Here is a 24,138-nt window from a genome sequence, read left to right as displayed (position 1 = left end):
GTTCTAGTAGATTTCGTTTGTTGGCCATTTCAGCCAAACAAATTCATTTGGTTTATACCCGGTATACTGTGCACATTCATTCTATCATTGTTTTTAATGACAATGTCTCAATTGGCGCTTATGACATGAAATTTATATTATTTTTTGCACATAAAAAGAGTATGCATCATCTACACTAAAAAAAAAAAATAATTTAAGGAAAAAAAAAAAAATTTTTTGCCATGTCGCACGCGACAAACTTTCAAAAATTCTTAAAAATGAAGTTGTGCTTATATTCATCCAAATTTTATTTTATTATATTTGGTAGCAAAATATGTGTTTGGACACAGTTTTGCATGCTCAATGGACAAAAACTTTAGATGCACTCATAACAAATGCTGTTTTTCACTGTCGCACGCGACAAAAATAGAAGCTGATTAGCTGAAAAGAAATTTACCGTTATTAGCTATTGCATTATTTCTTTTATATATTTTGTATATTCCTTGGATATTAAACAAGATATTAAACTAAGGGTATCAATGCATACTGACTCCCTTTAAGGAAATGAATCAAAACAAAACTTGTAGTAGAAATCTTCAAAACAGAACTTTTGCTCATCTTGGACTTTGCATTGAAATTTTTCAAAATGTGTTATGAGTAAATGGAAAAATCGTTTATATTAGTTAAATGTAATATTTTCCCTATAAACAAATGTGAAGAAAACATGCTTTTATAGAGTTTGAATTTTTTGGCGCTGGTTGCACTTTCTAGAGAATTGCCCATATACGAGTATAGAATATTTTCTTTAATGTAAGGGAAGAGGTTTATTCAGTTTCTCAAGACCAACTTTGATAATCAGTGAAGGGTCTATTGCAGTCAACAAATGATAGTAACTTTCTTTATTTACAGACGTTGTTATTAAATTGATTCGAATGTGTTTAACAGGATTATTGTGTCATCGAAATTTGTCTTTAATGCTTTGCTCTCCGACTTCTTCTTCTCTACTTCGATCTAAACAGTAGTTTGAAAGTATGTATTATTTTAAGATATATACGAGTATAGAATATTTTCTTCAATGTAAGGGAAGAGGTTTATTCAGTTTCTCAAGACCAACTTTGATAATCAGTGAAGGGTCTATTGCAGTCAACAAATGATAGTAACTTTCTTTATTTACAGACGTTGTTATTAAATTGATTCGAATGTGTTTAACAGGATTATTGTGTCATCGAAATTTGTCTTTAATGCTTTGCTCTCCGACTTCTTCTTCTCTACTTCGATCTAAACAGTAGTTTGAAAGTATGTATTATTTTAAGATATATACGAGTATAGAATATTTTCTTCAATGTAAGGGAAGAGGTTTATTCAGTTTCTCAAGACCAACTTTGATAATCAGTGAAGGGTCTATTGCAGTCAACAAATGATAGTAACTTTCTTTATTTACAGACGTTGTTATTAAATTGATTCGAATGTGTTTAACAGGATTATTGTGTCATCGAAATTTGTCTTTAATGCTTTGCTCTCCGACTTCTTCTTCTCTACTTCGATCTAAACAGTAGTTTGAAAGTATGTATTATTTTAAGATATATACGAGTATAGAATATTTTCTTCAATGTAAGGGAAGAGGTTTATTCAGTTTCTCAAGACCAACTTTGATAATCAGTGAAGGGTCTATTGCAGTCAACAAATGATAGTAACTTTCTTTATTTACAGACGTTGTTATTAAATTGATTCGAATGTGTTTAACAAGATTATTGTGTCATCGAAATATGTTTTTAATGCTTTGCTCTCCGATGATGTGCATGATGAGATGCACCATGTTTGCGCTTGGCACTTCTTAAGCGTTTGGATCGTCGAACCATTCGCTCCATTTGTTGGTACTTTTCTGGTATGACCTCAACGTCTACTTCGTGGTTACTGGTGATGATCTCAATTCGTCGCTCCTTGGGCGACGAGCGGCTTCTAAAGAAAACAAAAAAAAAGTTAAAGTTAATGTTAACATCTCTTTTGTTGCCAGAAAGATTATTTGGGCCAGCGAGACTCTGCGTATCATTCTGATAACCAGTTGTTACTACGCGATCATCTGGATTAGCTGTCTCAGCAGTTGCCTCCTCTGGACTGGGATTGTTGGTTCTACTTTTAACCACAGCTGAATTTGGGGATGTAGTTGAATTTGTCGACGCAGTTTGTTCATCGTAAAGTTCCTCCGGGGAGCAAAGATTCTCATATTCAGGATGTTTTCCTGTTTGGCAGCCGATGCCAGATTTAAGGCTCGACTTATAGATCGGCTTGCCAAGGGTTGCTCCGTGAGCATAATTACAGCATAAGAACCATTTCATCCAACCATTCTTCATCTGCAGCAAAGTGGCACAGCCCACTTTGTGGGAATTCTCCATCATCAGTTGATAGAAATTTTCTCTAGGTCGACTACAAATGTGTTTAGTATTTATTGATCACAATCTCAATCTTACCCATGTCTGCCTTTATACGCTTCCATATCGGCCATTGTCGCTACTTCGTGCTCTTTGAACCACAATTGGATCATACGAACAATGGCTGTATCGGTCGTGTCACCTCTCCCGGGACGCACTTCACGAAAGGCAACCGTCTGTCCAACATTCTTGTACCTGGCGGTATTGCGACAATGATCGCGATGCAATCGACATTTCAGCACATTGTACTTGGCTATGTGCGCCAACTCGTCGTCCCACTGCACGGAGGCCATGCGAATGGCGGGCAGAAAGGCATCGAATCCACCATGTGCCACCTTATCGCGCATCCCATTTATGGTGTCCAGTATCAATGTCTTGGTGTCATCCTCCAAGGGCAACCAACGTGCAGCCCTGGGACATGCTTTGCCAAAATACTGTAAACATTTTGATTGGATTAATAAGAGTACTATTTAAAATCTGTACATGCAAATTAAGAAATCTAAAGATAGCTTATAAAAGATTTGAAAAAAAAAAAAAAACAAGTAAGAAAGCTACAGTCGAGTGTATTCGACTGTGAGATACCCGCTACCCATTTTGAATAAAAGAAATATATTTTGCGGTATTTTTCTCAAAATATACCGAATATACTACAAAAATACTAAAAATATACTAAATGGTATATTTGGTATATCGATATAGTACCGCATTCATAATATACCATAAAGCAACTATGACCCCTAGTAAGTAGGCGTTTTTGCCTATACAAAACCATTTCTTTAATAACATCCACAATTTTTATCTGATCGCAACCAAATTTTCAGGAATCATAACTACTTAGTTATAATTATATACCAAAATTCACAACTCTAGCTTTAAAATTACGCTTGGTATTCAATTTATGGATTTGCGGGGGCGGAAGTGGGCGTGGCAAAAATTTGAAACAAACTTGATCTGCGTGCAAACATAAAAAATGCTGTCGAAAAAAAATTATAGCTCTATCTCTTATAGTCTCTGAGATCTAGGTGTTCATACGGACGGACGGACAGACACACAGACGGACATGGCTATATCGTCTCGGCTGTTGACGCTGATCAAGAATATATATACTTTATAGGGTCGGAGATGCCTGGTTCTATCTGTTACATTCATTTCCTGCCGGCACAAAGTTATAATACCCTTCTACCCTAAATTATATAACTTATTTAGTGAACAAGATGCTTATTACAACACTTTTCGCTTGACACCAATTTACTATATAATACTCATTACGGTAGATGACGTGTACAACTAGCACTTACATCAGATATTAATTTGCGCTTTTTGTGTCGTTCACAAGCTACATGTGCTTTCTTCTCGCACAACTTTGGAACACAATAGTTCTGGGTTGGTTGGTAAGTATCGCCCAGCAAATCCTCGTCTTTGGGTGGAAGTGACGTTGTTACTTTTGGAGTCGTCGATTTTTCAGCAGTCGAATTGCCATCCGCGTGCACTAGAAACACTTCACTTGCCCAGATGAGAGCAATAGCCACAAACGTTCTCCAGCAAGAGTTCATTTTGATTTAAGAGGAAAACTAACTTTCTTTTGTATGTTATACTAAATTGTACTTAACCCATGAAATTGCAATTTTATGCAAAAAAAATAATGATTACAGTAAATACACGATATTTTCGGATTAGATTTGTGTATGTGAAAATATACCATATTATAATTTCTAGTCCTGGGCTGACTGACTGATTATATGAACTCACACTTTACTACAAATTTAAATAGAATTTAATTTGCGATTTATGTGGCATGCAAAAATAACTATAACAACAAATAATATATATAATATAATATCAAAAATTATTAATAAAAAATTTTGAACATACATCATTAAATATATTAATTTTGTTTGTGTGGTGCACAGTGCTGCCAACTTTTGACCAGCAAAAAAAGCTGTTTTTGACGGAATGAATGGAGAAAAAAGCTCAAAAAAATTATTAAAAAATCAAAAAAAAAGCTAAAACTAATGTATAAAAAAAAGAGAAAAAATGTCTTCAAAAATAACAATTTATTAAGTTCATTTTTGTTTAAAAGATAAAGATTTGCATTATTTTATCGTTATCTCCTTAGTCTGTCTCATTTGCGTATGACATATTAGTGCCTATCATCTGCAGATATTTTATAGGCACTTCATAGTCGACGCAGCATTTTCCCATCCGTCACAATCCGATATTACAATAAAAATAAATAGAGTATATCTTTTGCTTGAAATTAATACTTTAACTTATGCTTCCTTAAATTGGATTTAATTAGGTTAACCTGGCAAATAGCCAGAAATCGCGTATGACCAGGGCAAACACAATATTTGGATGGCCACAGTTGCCAACTCAAAAAATCTCCGGTTTTCCCCAGAATCTTTAAAGACCAAAATTTGTTTTTGTTGCTGATGTTGGCCCACTTGATCAAATTGAAATGGAAACAATAAGCGAGTGATGAAATTAGCGTATTTCGAGAAAACAATCGATACGCCAACACATTTTCTGGATTGTTTATAAGTGACTATCGTAAAGCTGCCACTTTTCCATATTTTGTACTTTTTGTACTTTTGTGTTAACAACACAAAAAAAAGTTGGGAAAAAGGCAACAGAATTTCTAAATAAGCTAGAATCCCCGCTTTTCACAATTTCCGCAATTCACAAATTTTTCCCGCATTTAGCCTTCAAAAAAGCCAGTTTTGACGGGAAAAAATCCAAATTGGCAGCACCACTGGTGTACTCAATTGATAAGTCGCAGAATTTGAATATATCCATAAATTGAAACGGTTTAACCGTTTATGACGAGCGCTGCCAGACTGCCACATATTTTAGTGCAATAGTATTTCATAATTAGCCCTACGTTCACCTTCAAATGTTTGCAGTAAATTACTTAAATAAAAAAAATTAAAATTAGCAACATGAAATTTGTGTTTAAATATTAATTTTATTTTTATGTATTTACCGGCTATTTGCAATATACTGATAACGCAAGGTTGCCGCATGTTCGTTTCGATAACATAACGAGACGGTCAATAATTATCGATAGCGGCAAAAAAAAGTAGAAAATTTTTCTATCTTGTTAATGCGAATGCAATAGAACGTTTATTTTGTCGGTCAAAAAGTGTGTGTGTGCTATGGAAACAAGTTTAGAGGAAAGTATGGATGCGGACAGAGCAAGTTCAAGTCCACAAGACTCGCAAGACGAATCTCCGCCAGCAGCTGCGATTAATGGCAAAACAACAATATTGAAAGAAGGGCCCAACAATAATAATGGGGTAGCTAATGAAAAATCAAACGCCAGTGAAGTGCAGCAATGGTGAGTGTTTTTATTTGTTTTTTTTGGGCGTGCGTGTAACTAAACAAAGAATGTTTGTCAACAGGAGCAAGCCTTTTAATGCGTTTAGCGGTCGTCCAATAGGCGAACACACGCAAATGCAACAACAGCTCCAGCAGCAGCAACAACAACAACAGCAGCAGCAGCAGCTGCAACAACAACAACAACAGCAGCATATGAACACTAATCAACCCCCACCAAGCGTTAATGGGGTGTCACAGTCGCCACCTGAAATTTGGGTGGAAACCAAAGCGGAAGATGGACGCTCGTATTATTATCACGCGGTAACACGTGAAACAACTTGGACGCGGCCCGAGGGCCCAAACATCAAGATCATGACACAAGTGGAGGTGGAAGAGCTGGCCAAGCGCCAGCCAAATGCTGCCAAAGCAGACGCAGCCGAACATGGCGATGGGCCGAAAGCAGCAGCTGTTGTTGTGCCCCATTTGACATCGCAACCGCCGCCACATTTGCTAAATCAGCCGCCACCAAATGGCGCCACGCCGTTGCTTAGTCAACCGCCGCCCAATGTGCGCCAGCAGCCGCCACCTATGTTCCAGCAACAGCAGCCGCCGCCTGGCATGCAGCCGCCACCTGGATTTGGGCAGCCGCCGCCCTTTTGCATGCCACCACCTGCCTATGGCTTTCCTGGTGGGGCACCAGCCGGCCCTTGGGGCGTTGGCGTGCCGCCATGGCAACAGCAACAACAACAGCAGCACATGCAGCATGCGCCGCCTGCAGCTGCGCAGCAGGATAAGCCCGCTAAGAATCTAATCATTAAGCCGGGCGTCATTGATCCAGCTGTTATTGCTCGTGCCGCCGAATGGTCCGAGCATCGTGCACCCGACGGACGTCCTTACTACTTTCATGCGGCACGCGGCGAGAGCGTTTGGGAGAAACCGCAGGCGTTGCGCGACATGGAAGCCGCACGCATGGCGGCGCATTCGGGCGCCGCACCGCAAGGGCCGCCAGCTGGGATGCCGCCGCACTTGCTGCCGAATCCGTTAATGCATATGCCACCTGGCGCTGGACCTGGATTCGATGCGCAAATGGCTTTTGCCGCAGCAGCGGCGGCCATGAAGGCAAACAGCGAGAACAATAAGGCAGCGCAGGCTGCAGCATTGGAGAAGGAAGCGAAAAAGGCGGCCGAGGAGAAACGCAAGAAGGAGGAGGAACAAAAGAAGTTGGCCGCTGCAGCCGCAGCCACAGCAAAGCAGACGGATAAGTCGCGTCCCGTGACCAGCACTCCGATCGCTGGAACACCTTGGTGTGTTGTTTGGACGGGCGATGCTCGAGTGTTTTTCTACAATCCATCGACGCGCACTTCGGTGTGGGATCGTCCCGAGGATCTAATGAATCGCGAGGATGTGGACAAGGCGGTGAATGAGCGACCAGAGCAATTAAAGACAGCCGAGGAGAAATCATCGGAGGCCGAGCAAAAGCCAGAAGAGAATACAGCGACGCAAGAGCAGCAGACAACGCTGCAGCAGCAGCAACAACAGCAGTCAACGCAGCAGCCAACACAGCAGCAGCAGCGCATGGAAGCGGATGAGGACGAGGATGACGAGGTGATTAAGATACGCACCGAGTCCGAGTCCAGTGTGGAAGAAGTGCCCACAAAGCGTGTGCGCACGTGTAAGTTTATCAACAGATGACATAATATAGATATATCTTAATGTGTATAATAATAATAATGTGTATCTTTTAACAGTTACCAAGGCCAAGAAGAACGAAGACGCTGTGCTGGAGGCGGAACAGCGTGCGGCCAAGGAGCGCGCTTTGGTGCCGCTGGAAACACGCGTCACACAGTTCAAGGAGATGCTACGTGAAAAGGATGTGTCTGCCTTTAGCACTTGGGAGAAGGAGCTGCACAAGATTGTGTTTGATCCACGCTACTTGCTGCTGACATCGAAGGAACGCAAACAGGTATTTGAAAAGTATGTGAAGGATCGCGCCGAGGAGGAGCGCAAGGAGAAGCGCAACAAGATGCGACAGAAGCGCGACGATTTTCGCAAGCTTATGGAGGATGCCAAGCTGCATGGCAAGTAAGTAAAGATGCAAACCCTATAATTAAAGACCTAAAATACTTATAGAAGGTGCATAGAAAATCGTTGAAGACAAAGAATAGAAATTAAAAGGTAAACTTTATTAGCTTAGCAAGCAGATTTCCCCGCATTGCAATAATGAAATAGTGTTAAAACATATTTCAATGTTTCAATTCGTTCGTGGTTTCGATAAGCACTGGTTGAAAACCTTGCTATGGTTTGTGTCTTGACTTAACTTATCTAAGAAATGTATACTAATTTATTCGCTTAAATGAGTAGAGAAGGAAACCACCTTTATAGTTGGAAGTCTATATATAGAAATTATTATTAAGGTCTCTACAAAAATCAACAACTGTTTCTAATTCCAAGCAAACCACTCTTTTTTTTCTTAGATCGTCATTCTCGGAGTTTAGTCAACGCAATGCCAAGGAGGAGCGCTATCGTGCCATTGAGAAGGTGCGTGAACGGGAAAGTCTGTTCAATGAGTTCATCGTTGAGGTGCGTCGTCGCGAAAAGGAAGACAAGCAGCTACGCAAAGAGCAGGTATGTTTTCACAGATGCTTAATTATTCCAGTGCAATCCACCCAAAAAGAAAAAAAAAACCAAAAACTTACGTATTTCCCATATACAAATATATTTCCATTTTCTATATATGCATATTGCAATACTTTTTATATATGTTACTATATTGACTTAACATAATATTTATATACAAAAACGTATTTTTATAATGTTATTATATTAATTTTTGTTAATTGAAAACAACATGAAACCGATACGATACGAAACGAAATGATCCGATCCGATCTGATCTGAATCCTTCCCCCAACTGATCGATTGACCCCTTGAACGGTTCGGTTTGCGCAAAACGAAAACAAAACGAAACCAAAACATGGTTCGGTACCCAAAAAAAAACAAAAATCAAATACTTTTTTAGCTACTAATAATAGCTAACAGATTACAGCACAAAAGCACCCAACAACAACAACAAGAACCAAGAACAACAATTGCCAACAAGAACACCAAAATCACACAATGCCGTCGTTCCTGTCGCCATCGTTGTCGTCGTCTTCGTCTTCGTCGTCATGGTCCCAGATCCAGGCCAATGTTGATAGCTCAAGATCACCACGCACACGCTTCCAATATCTGTCTGTGTGGTGAGTTAAAAACAAAATTAAAAAAAAAAAAAACTCCTTACAAAAAAAACGAAATTTGTTTTTCTGCAATAAAAGAAACAAATTTGGAATCAAATCAAAATAATAATAATAATAAAAAAAATAAGTAAAGGTATGCAAAAAATTGAAAATTACCTGATAATCGTTGGTGTGATTTCCACTTCCCGCCCCGCCCTGCGTCGCACGTGTCGTCTAGGAATGATGATGATGGTGATTGAAGATGATGATGATGGTGATCATAATGTTGATGATGATGATCAAGATGTTATTTGCCGTGATGTGTGCATTCATTATCAATTGATCTATTGATGTTTGGAACAACCATCACAAGGTGTGGGCAATGTGAAGCAGCCAACAACGAGAACAACAGCAACAACAACAGCATCAACAACCACCATGACAACAACAACAGCAACCAGCAACATTGCGTGTTCAGGTGGCTTCGAGGCTGAGAGCAAACAGTATGAAAATAATACATAATTTAATTAATCAAATATTTCTGTTTTTGTTTTACAAATTCTTTGTAATTGACAGCGTCCTTCTCCCCCCCCAAAAACAATCAACCAAAACCAAAAACCAAACTCTATTCAAGGCTGTGCAGAGCAAAAGTGACTGACTGACTGCCACTCTCACTTATTCTCACTTTCTCTTGTCTCTCAATCTCGCTATTAAATCTCACATTGCTCTCACAAGCTTCAGTCAACGGCACAGCACGTTGTATTACTCTCTTCGTCTCAATCTCTTGCATATACGATATACAATATAAACTACTACTATATATTTTATCTTATGTATGTTTACTTTAGTTTTATGCATTGTGCACTTCGGCCCAGCTGAAGCAATTTATCCATGGCCAACGAAATGAATTGATAGAGAAATGCAATCACCAAATCCTTTTCATCCGATTGATATATTTACAATATAACTCCTTTTTCTTATTAGTTTTATTTTGAGCCTTTTCTGTTTCGTTATAGTCTGTCAAAGTTTTTCCCCTACAATTTTGCTGCATTTCTCTATCGGGCCGCACTAATCACAAATCACTTTTTTTCAGTTACGTCTCTCAAAATCCTAATCAACCAAATTCTTTTTTCAGCCAAGCAAAGTGTGTAACTATGTTTTGTTAGTCTTTTAAGTCTCTCTTTATCTTTAGCTACTAAGGCAAGTTAAGTTAGTTGAGTAAGAATTTTTAGCACAATTAAGTGATAATTCACATCAGTGCCAAAGTCTTCACTAATTCCCCATTTTCGTTGCATTTCTTTTCTCTTCCACATGGCTGTCATGTTGAATTCACTTTTATGCATATTTAGATTCGAAAGGACTTTCTGGACATGTTGCGTGAACGCCATGACATTGAGCGTCATACGCGTTGGTATGACATCAAAAAGAAATTCGATTCGGATTCGCGATATCGTGTTGTGGACTCCATGTATCGAGAGGAATACTTTGAGGATTATTTACTGATCATGAAGGAGGAGAAGCGCAAGGAGCGTGAGCTGCGCGATCAACGAGATCGGGAGCGTCAACGGGATCGTAAATCCGATCGACGGGATAGGGAAAAGGACAAGGAGAAGAGTCGCAAGGACAGTCGTCGGGATCGCAGTCGATCAAGGGATCGTGAACGCAAATCCTCACGCGATAAGGACGACAAGAACAAGGAACGCAAGAAGCAAGAGTCACCGGTGAGTGAGAGTTAATGTAAAACATTATAATAGTCTGATAGACTAACTGAACTGGTTTTCTAGGAGGAAGGCGAGCATCGCGAGGACTCGGAGCAGGAGGAGCGTGCAGGTAGCGAGGACAGCGAATTGGCGAGACAGCGCGAAAGCGAAGCCGAGCAGAAGCAAAAGGATCGTGAGCGCAAGCTGCGCGCCGAGCAGAGCATTCGGGAGCGTGAGAAGGAGGTGCATCGCACTCTGGCCGGACATTTGCGTGATCGCGACAAGGAGCGTGAGCATCACAAGCGTGACGAGTGCATTGGACACTTCACGGCACTGCTGACGGATCTGGTGCGCACTCCGGACTTTACCTGGAAAGAGGTGAAGCGTCAGCTGCGTAAAGATCATCGCTGGGAGCTGATTGAGACACTCGATCGCGATGATCGTGAGCGGTAAGCGATCTTTGAAACCCCACAACTAAAGCACTGTTATAATTAAATACATTTCTTACAGCATTTTCAACGAGCATATTGACAATCTGATGAAAAAGAAGCGTGAAAAGTTCCGCGAGATGCTCGATGAGATTGGCACTCTGCAGCTGACCAGCACCTGGAAGGAGATTAAAAAATTAGTCAAAGATGATCCCAGATATCTCAAATACAGTTCGGATAAAGGTGAGCGCGAGTATCGCGATTACATTAAGGACAAAACAATGCAGGCGAAGACTGCGCTGCGTGAACTGCTGCAGGAATGCAAATTCATAACACACAAGAGCACCGATCTCATTAAGGAGAATGCCAATCATCTGAAGGAGATCCAGGACATACTCAAGAACGACAAACGGTATGATTGCAATTGAAATTATCCCTTTTCAATTATCAAATAACATTACTCTTTGCAGTTACTTGGTGCTGGATCATTTGGATGAGGAGCGTAGCAGTATTTTGCTGGCATTCTTGGAGGAGATGAACAAACGCGGTCCGCCACCACCGCCGACTGCCTCCGAATCCACACGACGCAATAAATAAAGCGACAGCAAACAACAGCAAAACTATTTCATTAACAAAAGAAAAGCAAACAAAAGAATAACTCAAAAACCATTTATTTTTAAGCATTGGAATTATGTAGCGCCTAAATAAAATATTTTAAACCTTTCACAAAACATGTAACTACTTTACAATAAATACAAAATGAAAGAATAGACACTGGGCTCTATATGCATGTATATATTGTTTTTGTTTTTATTGATCATTTATCGCGTTAAATTAGATTTGTATCTCTTCGATACATGTACATATATATATATCTTCATCTGTATCTTTTTTCGTAATTTTCATAATTCTAACTCTTTATGTACTGTGTTTTTTATTTTATCTTCTCGTTCATCGCTACCATTATTGTTAAATACACATTCGTTCTGAACTCATTGTTTTTAGTTCCTAGTTACTAAAAAATACAATAATAATTTCCATAATGTCAGTTTTCATATTCGTTTTCAACGTTGGCGCCACCCTAGGGTTTGTTTGAAATACATAGTTGAAATTATTGTAGATATTCTAGATCTGTACTTCAATGTAAATGTATGTGTGTGTGTGTGTGTGTTTGTCTGTTTAGGAACTAATAGCGAAAATAATGCGCTCCGTTTTGTGTTTTACAAAAACTATGTACTTTTTCCATTTCGTTTTGTTTTGATTTTTGTTTACATTTAAATTTGTGGTGTCATTGCGCTGTTAACCAAAGGTTCAACAAGTCAAATGTGAATTGTTTTCTACACAATCCACAGATTTACTAAACTCAACTAATCTGCTTTCTTATCGATGCTTCTTTGGGTGTGATTCAAAAAGAATTGAAATTGTTAAGAATGTGAAATAAATTTCAAATATTTGATCATGAAACATTAGTGAATGAAATATTCCAGTTAGTACTGACTAAAGTTTATTCTTGATACCTTCAGAGATGATTGATTGGCGGCGGCAAATTAATAATACAAACTCTTTTTCTTATATGTATATGACTTGTCTAGCTTTTCCGCAGTAACTAAAGTATTCATTCTTCATCCGCTTTTGATCACAGTTTCTTGGAAGCCTTGTTCCGTAAATCAAAATAAGAAACAAGCCAAACGCACGCTGCCATCATCACTAGGAAAGTTATTTGTTAAATTTGTTGCTGAAATATGTTAAACAATTAAATTTCTTGTCGCTATAAGAGTAGCTGGTGTTTTGGTGTTCGTTTTTTTTCTTTTTGTTTTGTTTTAGTTCTCTGCTCTACGCTAAGTGCTATGTTAATCGATTCACTATGTTTTACTCTATATCAGTTAGTTGCTATTAATATGTAATATTAATTAATTGTTGTTCTTCTTGTTGCTCAATTGTTTCATTTTCATTTTGTTTTGTTTTTGGTTAGGCACAAAGTAACTGGTTTTCTCATGGTTCACGATCGTTTTGTTTTTTTACAAGCTATTTTTTAATTGCTAGTTATTTGTTATTTTAGTTGCTACTATCAATTTATTGAACAGTTTACGAGTGGTTCGCTTCTTTATCTATTTGCTATGTCTATATATATAATATTAGTTCAATAAATTGCTACAATTTGTTTTTCTCATTCTCCACACATCGTACATATGCATATTGATGATTTGAAAAATACAGGCTCTTCTAATTATAATGGTAAACTCTTTTACAATTACACGATTTACATCTACATACACAGACATAGTACAAAAAGGATCTTTAGAGGGTGTGTTTGTGAGTGTGTGTGAATTGAAAACGTATTTAGTTACTTTGTGAAACTCAAAACGAACGAGCTAAAAAAAAAGCGTAAATCAAAAATCGACAAGCACATATACAAAAATATATATATATTTAATTGTTTATTATTTAAAGCAATCTATGAATCTAAATAAGACCAAAAAGGTCTTAAAATGAACCAGTTAAATAATACTCTTAAGTTTTTAAAGTTAGTGTTAGAGCGTTTTGCGCAAGAATTTCTCTCTTTTCTAAAGAATGAATCAAAAACTAGTTTCGAAATTATAAGTTTATGTTTTGTTTTCTTTATACAATTGTTGTAATCAATAGGTTTATTAATATTTTTATTTCTTATATGGTTTTTTTTTTTACCTTTAAATGCAAATGCCAATTTAAAATATAGTTTTATGTTAATATGTTTAATGACGTTTGAATAGATTTAATGAATTTTAATCGAATTGGGTTTTGTTTGTTTCTTTTTTTTGTTTAGAAATAAAGTTCAAAGGCATTTAAAATGCCCCGTTAATTTGGTATAACAAATTAGCAGCAAAATGATTTTGGGCAAATACATAAGTATATATTGAATTAAGAATCTAAATTGAATGTGAATTGAACTACGAAAGTGTGTGTGTGGTGTTTTAATGTTGCAGCTGCTCGGCTCAATGAAATCTTCTCTCGTTCCAATAGTTAATAATGTATGCATGTATATAATAAGTATATATGTGTATGTATATAAATACGTTTATATAAATAATCATCATAATAATCATAATCACTAATAATTTATCATCTGTCTCATTTATAATCGCATAAATGTTATTGTTGCTATTGTTGTTTGTGTTGTTGTTCGGCTCCTTGTTGTTGTTGCTGCTGCTGCTGTAGTTGTTGTTGTTGCTGTTGTTGCTTTTTATAATAGTAATTCATTAGTAATGGTTAAATAAGCTGCTGTTTCTTGGTTGTCAATCAGTTGCCCTTGGTTGCCTCCTTGGCGGCCATAATCAAAGGAGTCAGACTCGCCAATGGACGCGCCAATTTGAGGAAAGGATGCTGCAGACAAAGATATTTGAATTGAGTAATGATTGATTCATTTAAAAAGTATATCGAGTTACTCACCTTGAGCAGATCCATGGCGCTGGCGCGCCGTTCCACCTCCACTTCGAGACACTGATCCAGAAAATCTTGAAATGCTGCCGTCAGTTTGTCTTTTTCCTTAATCTCCGGTTTGCCGTTGGTGGCAATGAGGTACAATGCTTTTAGCGGATTCTCATTCAAATACGGCGGCTCACCCTCGACCATCTCAATGGCCATGATGCCCAGCGACCACAAGTCCACCTGTCGAATGAGTCAGTTAATTTCACACACATCCAAATACAAATAACATTGCGTATACGCACCTTGGGTCCATACTGCTTGCGTGTTACGACCTCGGGCGCCATCCAATAGGGTGTGCCGACCATTGTTGTGCGTTTGGATTGTTCCGGCGAGATTTGCGCACAGAAACCGAAATCAGTCAGCTTGACAGAGCCATCCAAGCCAAGCAGTATGTTATCACTTTTGATATCGCGATGAATCACCTGATTGGCATGCAGAAACTCGAGTGCCTGCAACACCTCACGGCAAACGGCGGCAATCTGTCCCTCATCCATGCAGGTCTCGGTAACGACATCGGTCAGCGAGCCACCGGGCAGATATTCCATGACCACCCACAGCTCCTCGGACACCAGATAGCTGTCCAAATAGTTGACCACATTCGGATGCTTGTTCTCTCGCATTACCAGAATCTCATTGATGATCAGCTCCTTCTTCGGTTGCTGCGACAAATTCATCTGTTTGATGGCCACCTCCATGCCCGTGGATGATTCGATCGCTGTGTACACAGTGCCCGATGCACCTTGGCCAATTTTCTCCATTTTGGTGTACTTGCGATTCGGATCACCGACGGAGACAATGGTGCGCAGTTTCTCAAGTATTTCCTCATCGGACATTTTCTTCTTCTTGGCATTGGCGGCTCGCGCTGTCGTTGTCGTTGCTGTGGTTGCCGCGGTGGCCGAGGCGGCAACCGCTTGCTGTGGCACCGCAATTTGTGTGCCCGCCGCTGGTGTGGCATTGAGATTGTTGATCGCCGTCGGATCGTGGTACAGATCTGTGGCAGGTGTTGCAGGTGTGGTGACCATCGTGGGCAGCAGCGGCACAACGGCAGAGTTGCGCACGGAAGACGTTGGCGTGGGACAGTGTATCGAGGGCAAGGCGTTGGTGCAGAGCGGCGGCGTTGCATCATCATGAAACGAGGGGAACGATGAAAAGGAGGAAGCAGAAGAGTCGTGATTAGTCGTTGTTGCTGCTGTTGCAGTTGCTGTTGCTAATGCTTCGACTGCTGCAGCATTGCACGCGAGCAGCTGCTGCTCCTCTCTGCTAGGAGCAACAGTTGCTGTTGTAGCACAAGTAGAAGTAGTAGTAGTAGTAGTTGAGGGAGGACAATTAGTAGTAGTAGCGTTTGTTATAGCAGACAAAATACGAGTAGTTGTAGCAGATGTTGCTCTTGGTGTTGTTGTTGTTGCTGTTGTATCGCTGCCTTCTGTTTCTGTTGTTGCTGCTGCTGTTGTCGTTAGTGTTGCTGTCGCTGCTGCTGCTGCTGCCGCTTCTGTTACTGTGGAGCTGTCTCCTGCTGCCGTTGTTTTTGTTTTTTTTGGTTGAGCAGCACAATTTAAAGCAATTTCAAAACAGAACAGAACACAGAGGCGATACAAATATATATATAACAATAACATTAAACATGATTGGCATTATTGCGGTGCGACAACTCAACTAAAACAACAACAAAACGGAAAACATCTTCGACACATTGCCGAAGCTACAAAATGCCCTTGCAGCAGTGTTTAATAATATTTCATCATTTTCTACTCAAATAATGTTTAACCAAGTTGTTCATAAAGTTGCTAAAAATAAACTATTAATATTTAGTATACTTAAGTAAATTATAATGTACGAAATTTGAGAAGTTTATGTACAACTGTCAAGTAAAAGCAGAAAACAATGTACCCAATTATTTCTGGGGTTAAAATTACTGAATTTCACATCTAATTGTAGACTACAAACTATTAAAAAATGTATAAGGGTTGCTACTTAATTAAGGTATTTGAACTAAATTGACAAATGAACATTAATTATTAGAGAAACCGTCATGGAGGCTTCAATCAATATTACTTGACAGCAAATTTGATTAATTATTGACATGTGAGCTCAACATAATACAAAGAAATGGTTAAAGACTTTATAAAGGTGCATGACAATTTCAATTTGATTTTCGTGATAGGAAACTCTTTTGCTAGCAGACAACTTTCAAACTATGACCATTTTAAAATACATAATCTACACACTGCAAAAACATTTTTTGGGGACTGCTGTGACTACAACTAAAAGCTTCAACTCCAAGTTGAACTGGCAGCACTCACTTGCATTGTTTTTGTTCTTGTCCAGCGTCGTTGTTGCATTGTTGTGCAACAGATATGGCGACACCGCCGCCGGCGTCGTCGTTTTGTGATTCTGCAGTGGCGTTGTCGGCGTGGTGGCCGGGGCCGCTGGCATCGGAACAATTGGCTGCAGCTCCTCGATGGGTCGCGTGTAGATGGACTTCGTGCGCTCTGGCCGCGATGCCACGGGCGGCGGCGGTGGCTGCTGTTGCTGCGGCACCGGACCCAACATGTCGTCCTCATTGGCAGATGAATGTTGCGATGTGGATGAGGAGGCGGTGTGGCCACCAAAGTTATACGAATGCGATTGACTCAGGCCAATGTGATGCTGATGCTGTTGCTGCTGCTGATGCAACTGTTGTTGTTGCTGTAGCTGCTGCTGTTGCAACTGTTGCTGCTGGAGCAAATGCTGCTGCTGCTGTTGGTAATGATTGCTCAGCATTTGACCGGCAGCCGAGACATTGTTCGCATTGGGACCCAATGTCATGCTGCCCAGCTGAACGCCAATCAAGTTGCCGCCACTATTCGAGCCATGCAGCTCCGAATCTGTGGGCGTGCTGCTCGGACTACTGCTGCTCACACGGCTCAGCGAAGAACCTGCTAATGAGACACAAGATTAACGAGAAGTTCTGCAGAGTATAAATCAGTTTAGATCTTACCTGAATGCGTCGTTATGGCATTTGTCATGTACTTGGAACTTGGCCTCTGTTTGGTTGTATTGTCGAACCATTTGAGCACATCGAGCACAGCTTGGGGATTCTTCTTCTGCTCCTGCTTGCTGATGTTTGAGTTCATCAAGAGACGCGCCCATGCCTCTGGCATACCCTGTAAAATGTAGAAATCTTCAATTAGTACAAAAGTTTCAATAACATTCATTCAAAAAAGAAGCTCAGCTAAGCTAAGCACACACAGAGAGATAGAGAGAACAGCAAAAGGTAAGCTTGGATTGGAATATATATTCGGGGACAGCGACTAAAAGCATCTGAACTACGTATATTAAAGCTCAGCCATCAGTTAAAAGTTAGTGTCTTTGGTGTATTGGGAATAGTGTTGTGTAGTGTAGAGAAACAGTTGAAATCTTAACGCAAATGGAAACTATGGAAGAAGAGCCGATCTCAGAACAGAAAGAAATGGGGTAAGGGGGATATAGAAAACATAACCGAACAAGAACAACAGATGATGATGGGAATTTCGCTTAGAAAACTAATGAAGGCAAGTTCCGTTTGCTTTAGTCGTGGCGTTTACTTACTTTCATTGGCAGCTTGAAATTATAATGAATAATACAAAATTGATATAGAGCATATCGCGAGAGAGAGAGATAGAAAAATAATCATAATGTACACTTAAATATTTTCAATGGGGAGAAAAACAATATGCGTAAATCGAACATACTTATGAATGGCTTGAGGAGCTAACTAACGCTGTATTTTGCAAAAGCATTGGATAAATATAAATATTGTATATATACATTAAGAAGCTTTCAACAGCTTTAAGCTCCCATTTTCAACTCTAAAGAGAAAATTCACTCTAAATTTAAAGCATATCCCGATATGAAGCTTTTAAATGTGTAAAGCTTTGGCTGTTTTTAATCAATTGATGTACTTCAAAGCTTTTCTTTGGCTTAAAAGAAGCTTTATAAGTTTTGCTTTCTATTCTCTAGAAATCACAAAAGTTGACATCGTTACTCAGTTACAACTCATCATTGATGACTAAGATCCTGAGCTTATTATAGTTATTTATGAGCTTACAATTTGTGAATTTCCAACCGTCCAGCCGTAATGTCGCCGTTATCTAACACTTTCTTAGAGTTGGTTAATCAGAATGTTTACTTTAGCTTCAAAAGGTTATCTGAGCATTTGTGGTGAATCGATGCATGTTTGAGTGTTTTATTTTTTTCGTATTCTTTGTATTTAAAGCTTATCACATGAAACTCGCAAACAAAACAACAACCAAAAAAAAACCATAAAGAATTGGCAATAGAAAATTATAATAACGCTTTTCGTTGTTGGCCATAAAACAAATAAATGATTGCGAGGCCGAGTAGCAAGCAGACGATAAAGTACCTCAACACAAATAAGCAAACAATCCGACAGTCCGAACTCACCGTAAACTCGCCGGTCACAGCATCGAATCCCACATGCACCGTATGCTCAAAGTTTGTGGGATACGAGATATTTGGTTTGGAATCCATATGCGATGGTTTCGATCCTTTGATCTTGTTCTTCAGCGTCTTCTTATTCTTGCGATCCGCATCGTCTGGTTCTGTATGTGAATAATAATAAATCAATTAGAATTGGTAACTAAATTAGCTATTAGAGATCAACTTACCCTTGGGCAATGGACGCATATCAACGGGCTGGCCATCGCCCATGCCGACGCCAGTTCCGCTGCCAGGGATGGGAACACGTTCGATCCCAACGCCGCCACGATTGCTGGTGAGACGCACGGGAGGCGCCGGGGGTTTATCCTCCTCGCTAGACATCTGGCTGCCGTTGGTTTCTTACTTTTTATGGTGGCAAAACAGCTGCAACTAAAAAGGTAACTAATTTAAAATAGGAATCTTAGAGAAAAAGAATTAATTTTAAGCATTTTGTAAGTTTAATTTTTTCAATAAAAATCATTCATTATACCCGCTACCCATAGGGTAGAAGGGTATTATAACTTTGTGCCGGCAGGAAATGTATGTAACAGGTAGAAGAAGGCATCTTCGACCCTATAAAGTATTGTATATATATATATATTCGTGATCAGCGTCAACAGCCGAGACGATCTAGCCATGTCCGTCTGTCCGTATGAACACCTAGATCTCAGAGACTATAAAAGATAGAGCTATCATTTTTTTCGATAGCATTTGTTAGGTTTGCACGCAGATCAAGTTTGTTTCAAATTTTTTTCACTCCCACTTCCACCCCCGCAAATCAAAAAAACTATGGTATATTTATATACCACATATATGGTATATTTATATACATATATACCATTTGGTATATTTTTAGTATTTTTGTGGTATATTTGTTATATTTTGAGAATAATACCGCAAAATATATTGCTTTTTTTCAAAATGGGTATCTTACAGTCGAGCACACTCGACTGTAGCTTTCTTACTTGTTTTATTATTTTTTTGAGTCTGTTTTTAGAGTGTAATTATTTATTTATTTACTTGTAGAATCTTCTTATTTATAGTTTGATGTTTAATATATTTTCTTCAAAAGTAATGAAAAATCGGAATTTTTTTTAAATTCAATAATAATGTTTTAGATTTTTTTTGTACTGCGAGTGTTCTTGGTGTGTAATTTATTTATTAAGAAAGAAAACAAATATAATGACTACTTTCGGTTGCTGCCTTAAAAAACATATGATTTCATGCAGTGGAAAATGCGTCACTTCAAGGGCAGGAACTGAGACGGAGACAGAGAGGGGCGTGTTTATCTCTAACAACGCTTATCTAACTAGCTTTCTACGGTTGCTTTACTTCTTTCGTTTATATTTCTTGCTTATTGCATGTACGTCATGCAACTTTAGCTTTGTCACAATAAAATCAGCGGAATTATAAGTATACATTGAATATATATTGAATAAATATTCATTTGTAAGTCTGTATATTATATTGTCACACATATATAGAGCGTTCTATATGTTTGTATGCTTCTATACATGTATATAGATAGCGCGCTTGTTTCACTGAATTCTGCTTATTTCTACTTAATGTTTGTCTCTTTTTTTTTTGCTGTTTTTTTTTATGATTATCTGCAAAATCACTTTTAAAATTGTCTGCTCTCAATTTGAATTTTTTTTTGGCACACCAAAAATCAATTTTGTTTTTGTTTTGAAAATGGTTAAAAACACCCACACAATATTTTGGTTTTTTTGGTTTTTGGTCTTTCTTTGCTTTTGTTGCTGCAACGACAACAACAATAATAACAACAACAATCGATATCAATATGGGCCGAGTGACGAGCTGACTCTGACTGCCAGTTGGACTTGCTTTGAGTGTCACTGCCACTGCCCGGCAGTCGCAGCAGCAGAGCGAGCGAGAGAGTGAGAGAGAGCTGAGCGAAGTGAGTGCGAGTGTGAGAGCGCAGCAACAGTGCGAGAGACACCGCACGACACGAGAAGACGGACGATCGATCGTGGGCAAGAACATAAACGACACTAAACTTGCACTCACAAATGTGCGATAACAAGAGCCACAGCTGTTATCGATTAGCACTTAAACGAAATGTATCTGAATTTAAGCTAAAGAAAATAGTAAAAGAGCTTTATTGCGTGGGCAGTGAACCAAAAACAATAAACCAACCATATGATACCTCGAGAGAGCAATATGCATACGGCTGTTTTTCTCTCTCTCTTTCTGTCTGTCTTCTACTTTTATGCGTTTGCCGGTGTCAGTGGCGTTCGCGTCGCCGTTGACTGCGCAGCTTTTATGATTCATTTATCAACGTCAAGCGTCAAAAAGTCAATGCAGCGACTACAACAACTATGTATTATGTAGGGCTGGGGTGTGAAAATTATAAGCAAACAACAAGATGTTTTTTTTCTTTTTTTTGCTTTTCGTATGTGCATTTGTATGTTTGTTGGCCGGCTGCCCAACATCAAGCTGAGAGCGAGAGCATGAGAGAGAGAGCCAGCAAAGCGATGACGAACATTGTGTCGATAGGTAAAAATTGCTTTTGCTCTGCGCTGCCCCCGCAACGACGACGTCGACAGCGACGCGTCGGCAACTCCAAACATTTCCTGAGTGCGGCGAGTGGGCGCCAAGAATTGGGTTAAATTTTGTCTGTTCTCTGTTGTTATTGTATTGTTGTTGCTGTTGTTGAAGTTCAAGTAAAATCAATAAAAAATGTTATATACACATGTAATAGTATGTAATAGTCTTTGTATGTGCGAGTGTGTGCTCTGTTGATGCGACGAGTTTTTACTGCAACGCGGCTAATGCAAATTATTCCCTAATGAGCGACAGCGCCACAGGAAACTCAACAACACTTGCGGCATTCAGATTAGTGTTGTAGAATGGCAGACGAACAGCTCCCCATCATTCCCCAACACTCCCCTCAGTGCCTGCTCAAGTGGGCCACACACACACATACGCACGCAGATGTACTTTATAGGTGCAATACAAGAGTGCTTATTTAAGAGGGGAACTAAGAAATACCCTGCACGTGTGTTTATCAATTGGAATGAGTCAGTTGATTAAAAAAGCTTATGTAAGCCATATTACCCTGCTGCTCAAACTGCTGCAGGGTATTTAAAAAGAAACAACGGCAATAACAACAACTACAAGTGCATTGAGTGCGCTGGGAGAAGCCACAAACATACACACACACACATACACTTGCAGACACGCATATGCGAAAGACAACAACAAAGACAACGGCGACGACGTCAGCGACACTGCCGCAATGTGGAACCATTCAACATATTACTTTTGAATACTTAATTGCAAAAAATAATACAATTTTAGATTTCTTATTGATAAGTAACTGTTGTTAATGCTTTAAACAAAGATTTCATGAAGGAATAAATTAATATTTAGAAAAAATTATATATGTACACTTCTAATGAATTATAGATTATTTATTTATTGTATGCAAGCATATTTTTATTGACTCGCACCACTGTGCGTTGTTGTCTATTTTGGTTTGTGTTCGCTACCGGGCGGAAATGTGTCTTCTACTATTTCTCTTTACTTTTTTTGTTGTCTTTTGTTTTTTCCCCATTCAGTTGCAACTTGGCGCTTTGCTTTCCGTTTCACGTTTTTACCTGTCCGGTCTAAACAAATACAATATTAAAAAGGGCCGCTAACCGTCAAATGCCAAATTGACTGTAAAGTGTGGCCATACTAGCATTATAATTATTACAAATCCACCATACATACAAATGCATAGAAATGTCTCAATATGTGTGTAACATGCATTCATACATTTACATTTATGTACGAATGTGTATGTGTGTATTTTTATTTGCTGCGCTTTGGCACGTTTTGCTTGTTCTTGTTATTTTAGTTGTTTGCATTGCTGGCGCTTCACGATGCACGTGCGTTTGGGGTGGGGGATGGAGGAAGGGAGGTCAGACACCCTGTATGCACATGCTTGTTGACATTTTTTTTCTTCTCTCTCTGCTACTGCTGTGGGGAGTGGCTGAAGTTTCGAGGAGATGGGAAGGGAAACGGCGCCTACTCTATGAAACGGTTTATTTTTACACCAAAATAGAACAGCAGCAATGCGTTAATCTCCCGTCTAATCTCCAAAATGAAAAACCACTTGAACAGTTTTCCTGGCCTTTTCCGGAACACTCACACACACAAACACGCATAACGTTGGAAAAATCAATGCACATGTGTGCGTGCGTATGTGTGTGACTCTCGTTTAAGTGCTGCCAAAACAGCTGCATGTTATCGTTTTGGCAGAATTCGCACCAATTGGAATTTAATGCAGAGTCTGACTGATGTTTTTATGAATGAAATAACAACAACACAACAAACTCACTGCAGGTATGTTTGATTGCTGCTACACCCTGTATTATTCCAACGCTTTCCAAACTGTGTTTCAAGCTGTCGTAGTTGTAGTTTAATTTTGCTGCCGCCTCCTGCAGCTTTGTTGTAATTTGCCAAGCTCACTTCAACACTTCACTGCACATTATTTGCTGCTTACAGCCCCTGCTTAGTCAGCGTCGTCGTCGTCTTTTCGCGTTTTCACTCTAGTTGTGTAGTTGCTGCTTTATTAATGGCCGACGACAGCAGCAGCAGAGAGGAAAAACCGCAGTGGACGACGAGAAAGAAGCTCGCTGCTCAACACAGACCAAACAATTCTTTTTTCTTTTCAACACACACACATTCACATATACACTTTGCATACGGTTATTTGTTGCTTGCCGTTTTTATTTTGTTATTGCCGTTACACGCGCGCGTTTGTGCCGCTTATTTGCAAATACGAAAGCTTACATTTTATTTTACAAAACGTTGCTTGCAATTTGTTTTATTTTTTTTACAAAAAACATGACAAAGTGGATCGCAAGCGGATGGCGACCAGCGTGACCGATAGCTAAATTACCAATTACGCTATATTCCGGGGATAAATATACCATAAATGGTCACACTTAACATTCAGCTGAAATGTTATTAGCAGGTTGAATTTAGCTTTTACGGCTAGCCACGATTATGTTTTAATTGTATATGTAAGTATTTTTGGTTAATACAAAATATATGGGAGAAACGGAGTCGGTATGAATATTATTTAATACAAATTCATAGAATGGAAATGCGCTAACATAGCTGTAACATTGCGCTG

The 24,138-nt window shown here is 39.1% G+C and overlaps 3 protein-coding genes across 9 annotated transcripts; 1 reads left to right on the top strand and 2 right to left on the bottom strand.

Annotated features, from left to right (window-relative positions):
* Positions 1-1,645: 1,645 nt before the first annotated feature.
* LOC132787045 (antigen 5 like allergen Cul n 1) lies at positions 1,646-3,976 on the bottom strand. Of its 2 annotated transcripts, none has more exons than XM_060793915.1 (3): positions 3,707-3,976; positions 2,448-2,842; positions 1,646-2,403 (listed from the first exon to the last, which is right to left on the bottom strand). In XM_060793915.1, exons 1-3 carry the CDS (start codon positions 3,959-3,961, stop codon positions 1,752-1,754), a joined length of 1,302 nt encoding a protein of 433 aa, XP_060649898.1. In that variant the 5' UTR covers positions 3,962-3,976; the 3' UTR covers positions 1,646-1,751. The 2 variants fall into 2 exon arrangements, with proteins under 2 accessions (XP_060649898.1, XP_060649899.1); XM_060793916.1 differs by having other exon boundaries at positions 1,649-1,938.
* A 1,491-nt stretch (positions 3,977-5,467) lies between these two features.
* On the top strand, positions 5,468-11,853 carry LOC132787725 (transcription elongation regulator 1). 2 transcript variants are annotated; one of them, XM_060795003.1, is made up of 8 exons: positions 5,474-5,745; positions 5,810-7,398; positions 7,475-7,808; positions 8,201-8,351; positions 10,291-10,662; positions 10,726-11,090; positions 11,152-11,481; positions 11,540-11,853. In XM_060795003.1, exons 1-8 carry the CDS (start codon positions 5,564-5,566, stop codon positions 11,664-11,666), a joined length of 3,450 nt encoding a protein of 1,149 aa, XP_060650986.1. In that variant the 5' UTR covers positions 5,474-5,563; the 3' UTR covers positions 11,667-11,853. The 2 variants fall into 2 exon arrangements, with proteins under 2 accessions (XP_060650987.1, XP_060650986.1); XM_060795004.1 differs by lacking the exons at positions 10,291-10,662; positions 10,726-11,090; positions 11,152-11,481; positions 11,540-11,853 and adding exons at positions 8,746-8,965; positions 9,180-9,444 and having other exon boundaries at positions 5,468-5,745.
* Positions 11,854-13,077: 1,224 nt separating this feature from the next.
* On the bottom strand, positions 13,078-23,892 carry LOC132787726 (serine/threonine-protein kinase Pak). 5 transcript variants are annotated; one of them, XM_060795010.1, is made up of 9 exons: positions 23,338-23,892; positions 19,181-19,382; positions 18,957-19,114; positions 17,512-17,677; positions 16,835-17,449; positions 15,898-16,005; positions 14,777-15,810; positions 14,496-14,714; positions 13,078-14,429 (listed from the first exon to the last, which is right to left on the bottom strand). In XM_060795010.1, exons 2-9 carry the CDS (start codon positions 19,332-19,334, stop codon positions 14,346-14,348), a joined length of 2,538 nt encoding a protein of 845 aa, XP_060650993.1. In that variant the 5' UTR covers positions 19,335-19,382; positions 23,338-23,892; the 3' UTR covers positions 13,078-14,345. The 5 variants fall into 5 exon arrangements, with proteins under 5 accessions (XP_060650993.1, XP_060650988.1, XP_060650992.1 ...); XM_060795005.1 differs by lacking the exon at positions 15,898-16,005 and having other exon boundaries at positions 14,777-15,525; positions 16,835-17,452; positions 23,338-23,888; XM_060795009.1 differs by lacking the exon at positions 15,898-16,005 and having other exon boundaries at positions 14,777-15,525; positions 23,338-23,888.
* Between the last annotated feature and the right edge of the window lie 246 nt (positions 23,893-24,138).

Source organism: Drosophila nasuta, chromosome 2R (genome assembly GCF_023558535.2).
Source record: "Drosophila nasuta strain 15112-1781.00 chromosome 2R, ASM2355853v1, whole genome shotgun sequence".
Taxonomy (NCBI): Eukaryota; Metazoa; Arthropoda; class Insecta; order Diptera; family Drosophilidae; genus Drosophila; species Drosophila nasuta.
The sequence above is the reverse complement of the archived record's forward strand: the minus strand, read 5'-3'. Positions and strand labels throughout refer to the sequence as shown.

What these genes read in the sequence shown, in the direction of transcription:
- LOC132787045 (XM_060793915.1), bottom strand. Translation starts at nt 3,961, where the DNA reads ATGAACTCTTGCTGGAGAACGTTTGTGGCTATTGCTCTCATCTGGGCA. An exon ending in AGCGCAAATTAATATCTGAT is followed by an intron (nt 2,843 to 3,706) that starts GTAAGTGCTAGT and finishes AAATGTTTACAG; the next exon opens with TATTTTGGCAAAGCATGTCC. An exon ending in GCGTATAAAGGCAGACATGG is followed by an intron (nt 2,404 to 2,447) that starts GTAAGATTGAGA and finishes ACACATTTGTAG; the next exon opens with TCGACCTAGAGAAAATTTCT.
- LOC132787725 (XM_060795003.1), top strand. Translation starts at nt 5,564, where the DNA reads ATGGAAACAAGTTTAGAGGAAAGTATGGATGCGGACAGAGCAAGTTCA. An exon ending in GATGCCAAGCTGCATGGCAA is followed by an intron (nt 7,809 to 8,200) that starts GTAAGTAAAGAT and finishes TTTTTTTCTTAG; the next exon opens with ATCGTCATTCTCGGAGTTTA. An exon ending in GCAAGAAGCAAGAGTCACCG is followed by an intron (nt 10,663 to 10,725) that starts GTGAGTGAGAGT and finishes CTGGTTTTCTAG; the next exon opens with GAGGAAGGCGAGCATCGCGA.
- LOC132787726 (XM_060795010.1), bottom strand. Translation starts at nt 19,334, where the DNA reads ATGTCTAGCGAGGAGGATAAACCCCCGGCGCCTCCCGTGCGTCTCACC. An exon ending in TGCCATAACGACGCATTCAG is followed by an intron (nt 17,450 to 17,511) that starts GTAAGATCTAAA and finishes TCTCATTAGCAG; the next exon opens with GTTCTTCGCTGAGCCGTGTG. An exon ending in GCAAGCAGTATGGACCCAAG is followed by an intron (nt 14,715 to 14,776) that starts GTGCGTATACGC and finishes CTCATTCGACAG; the next exon opens with GTGGACTTGTGGTCGCTGGG.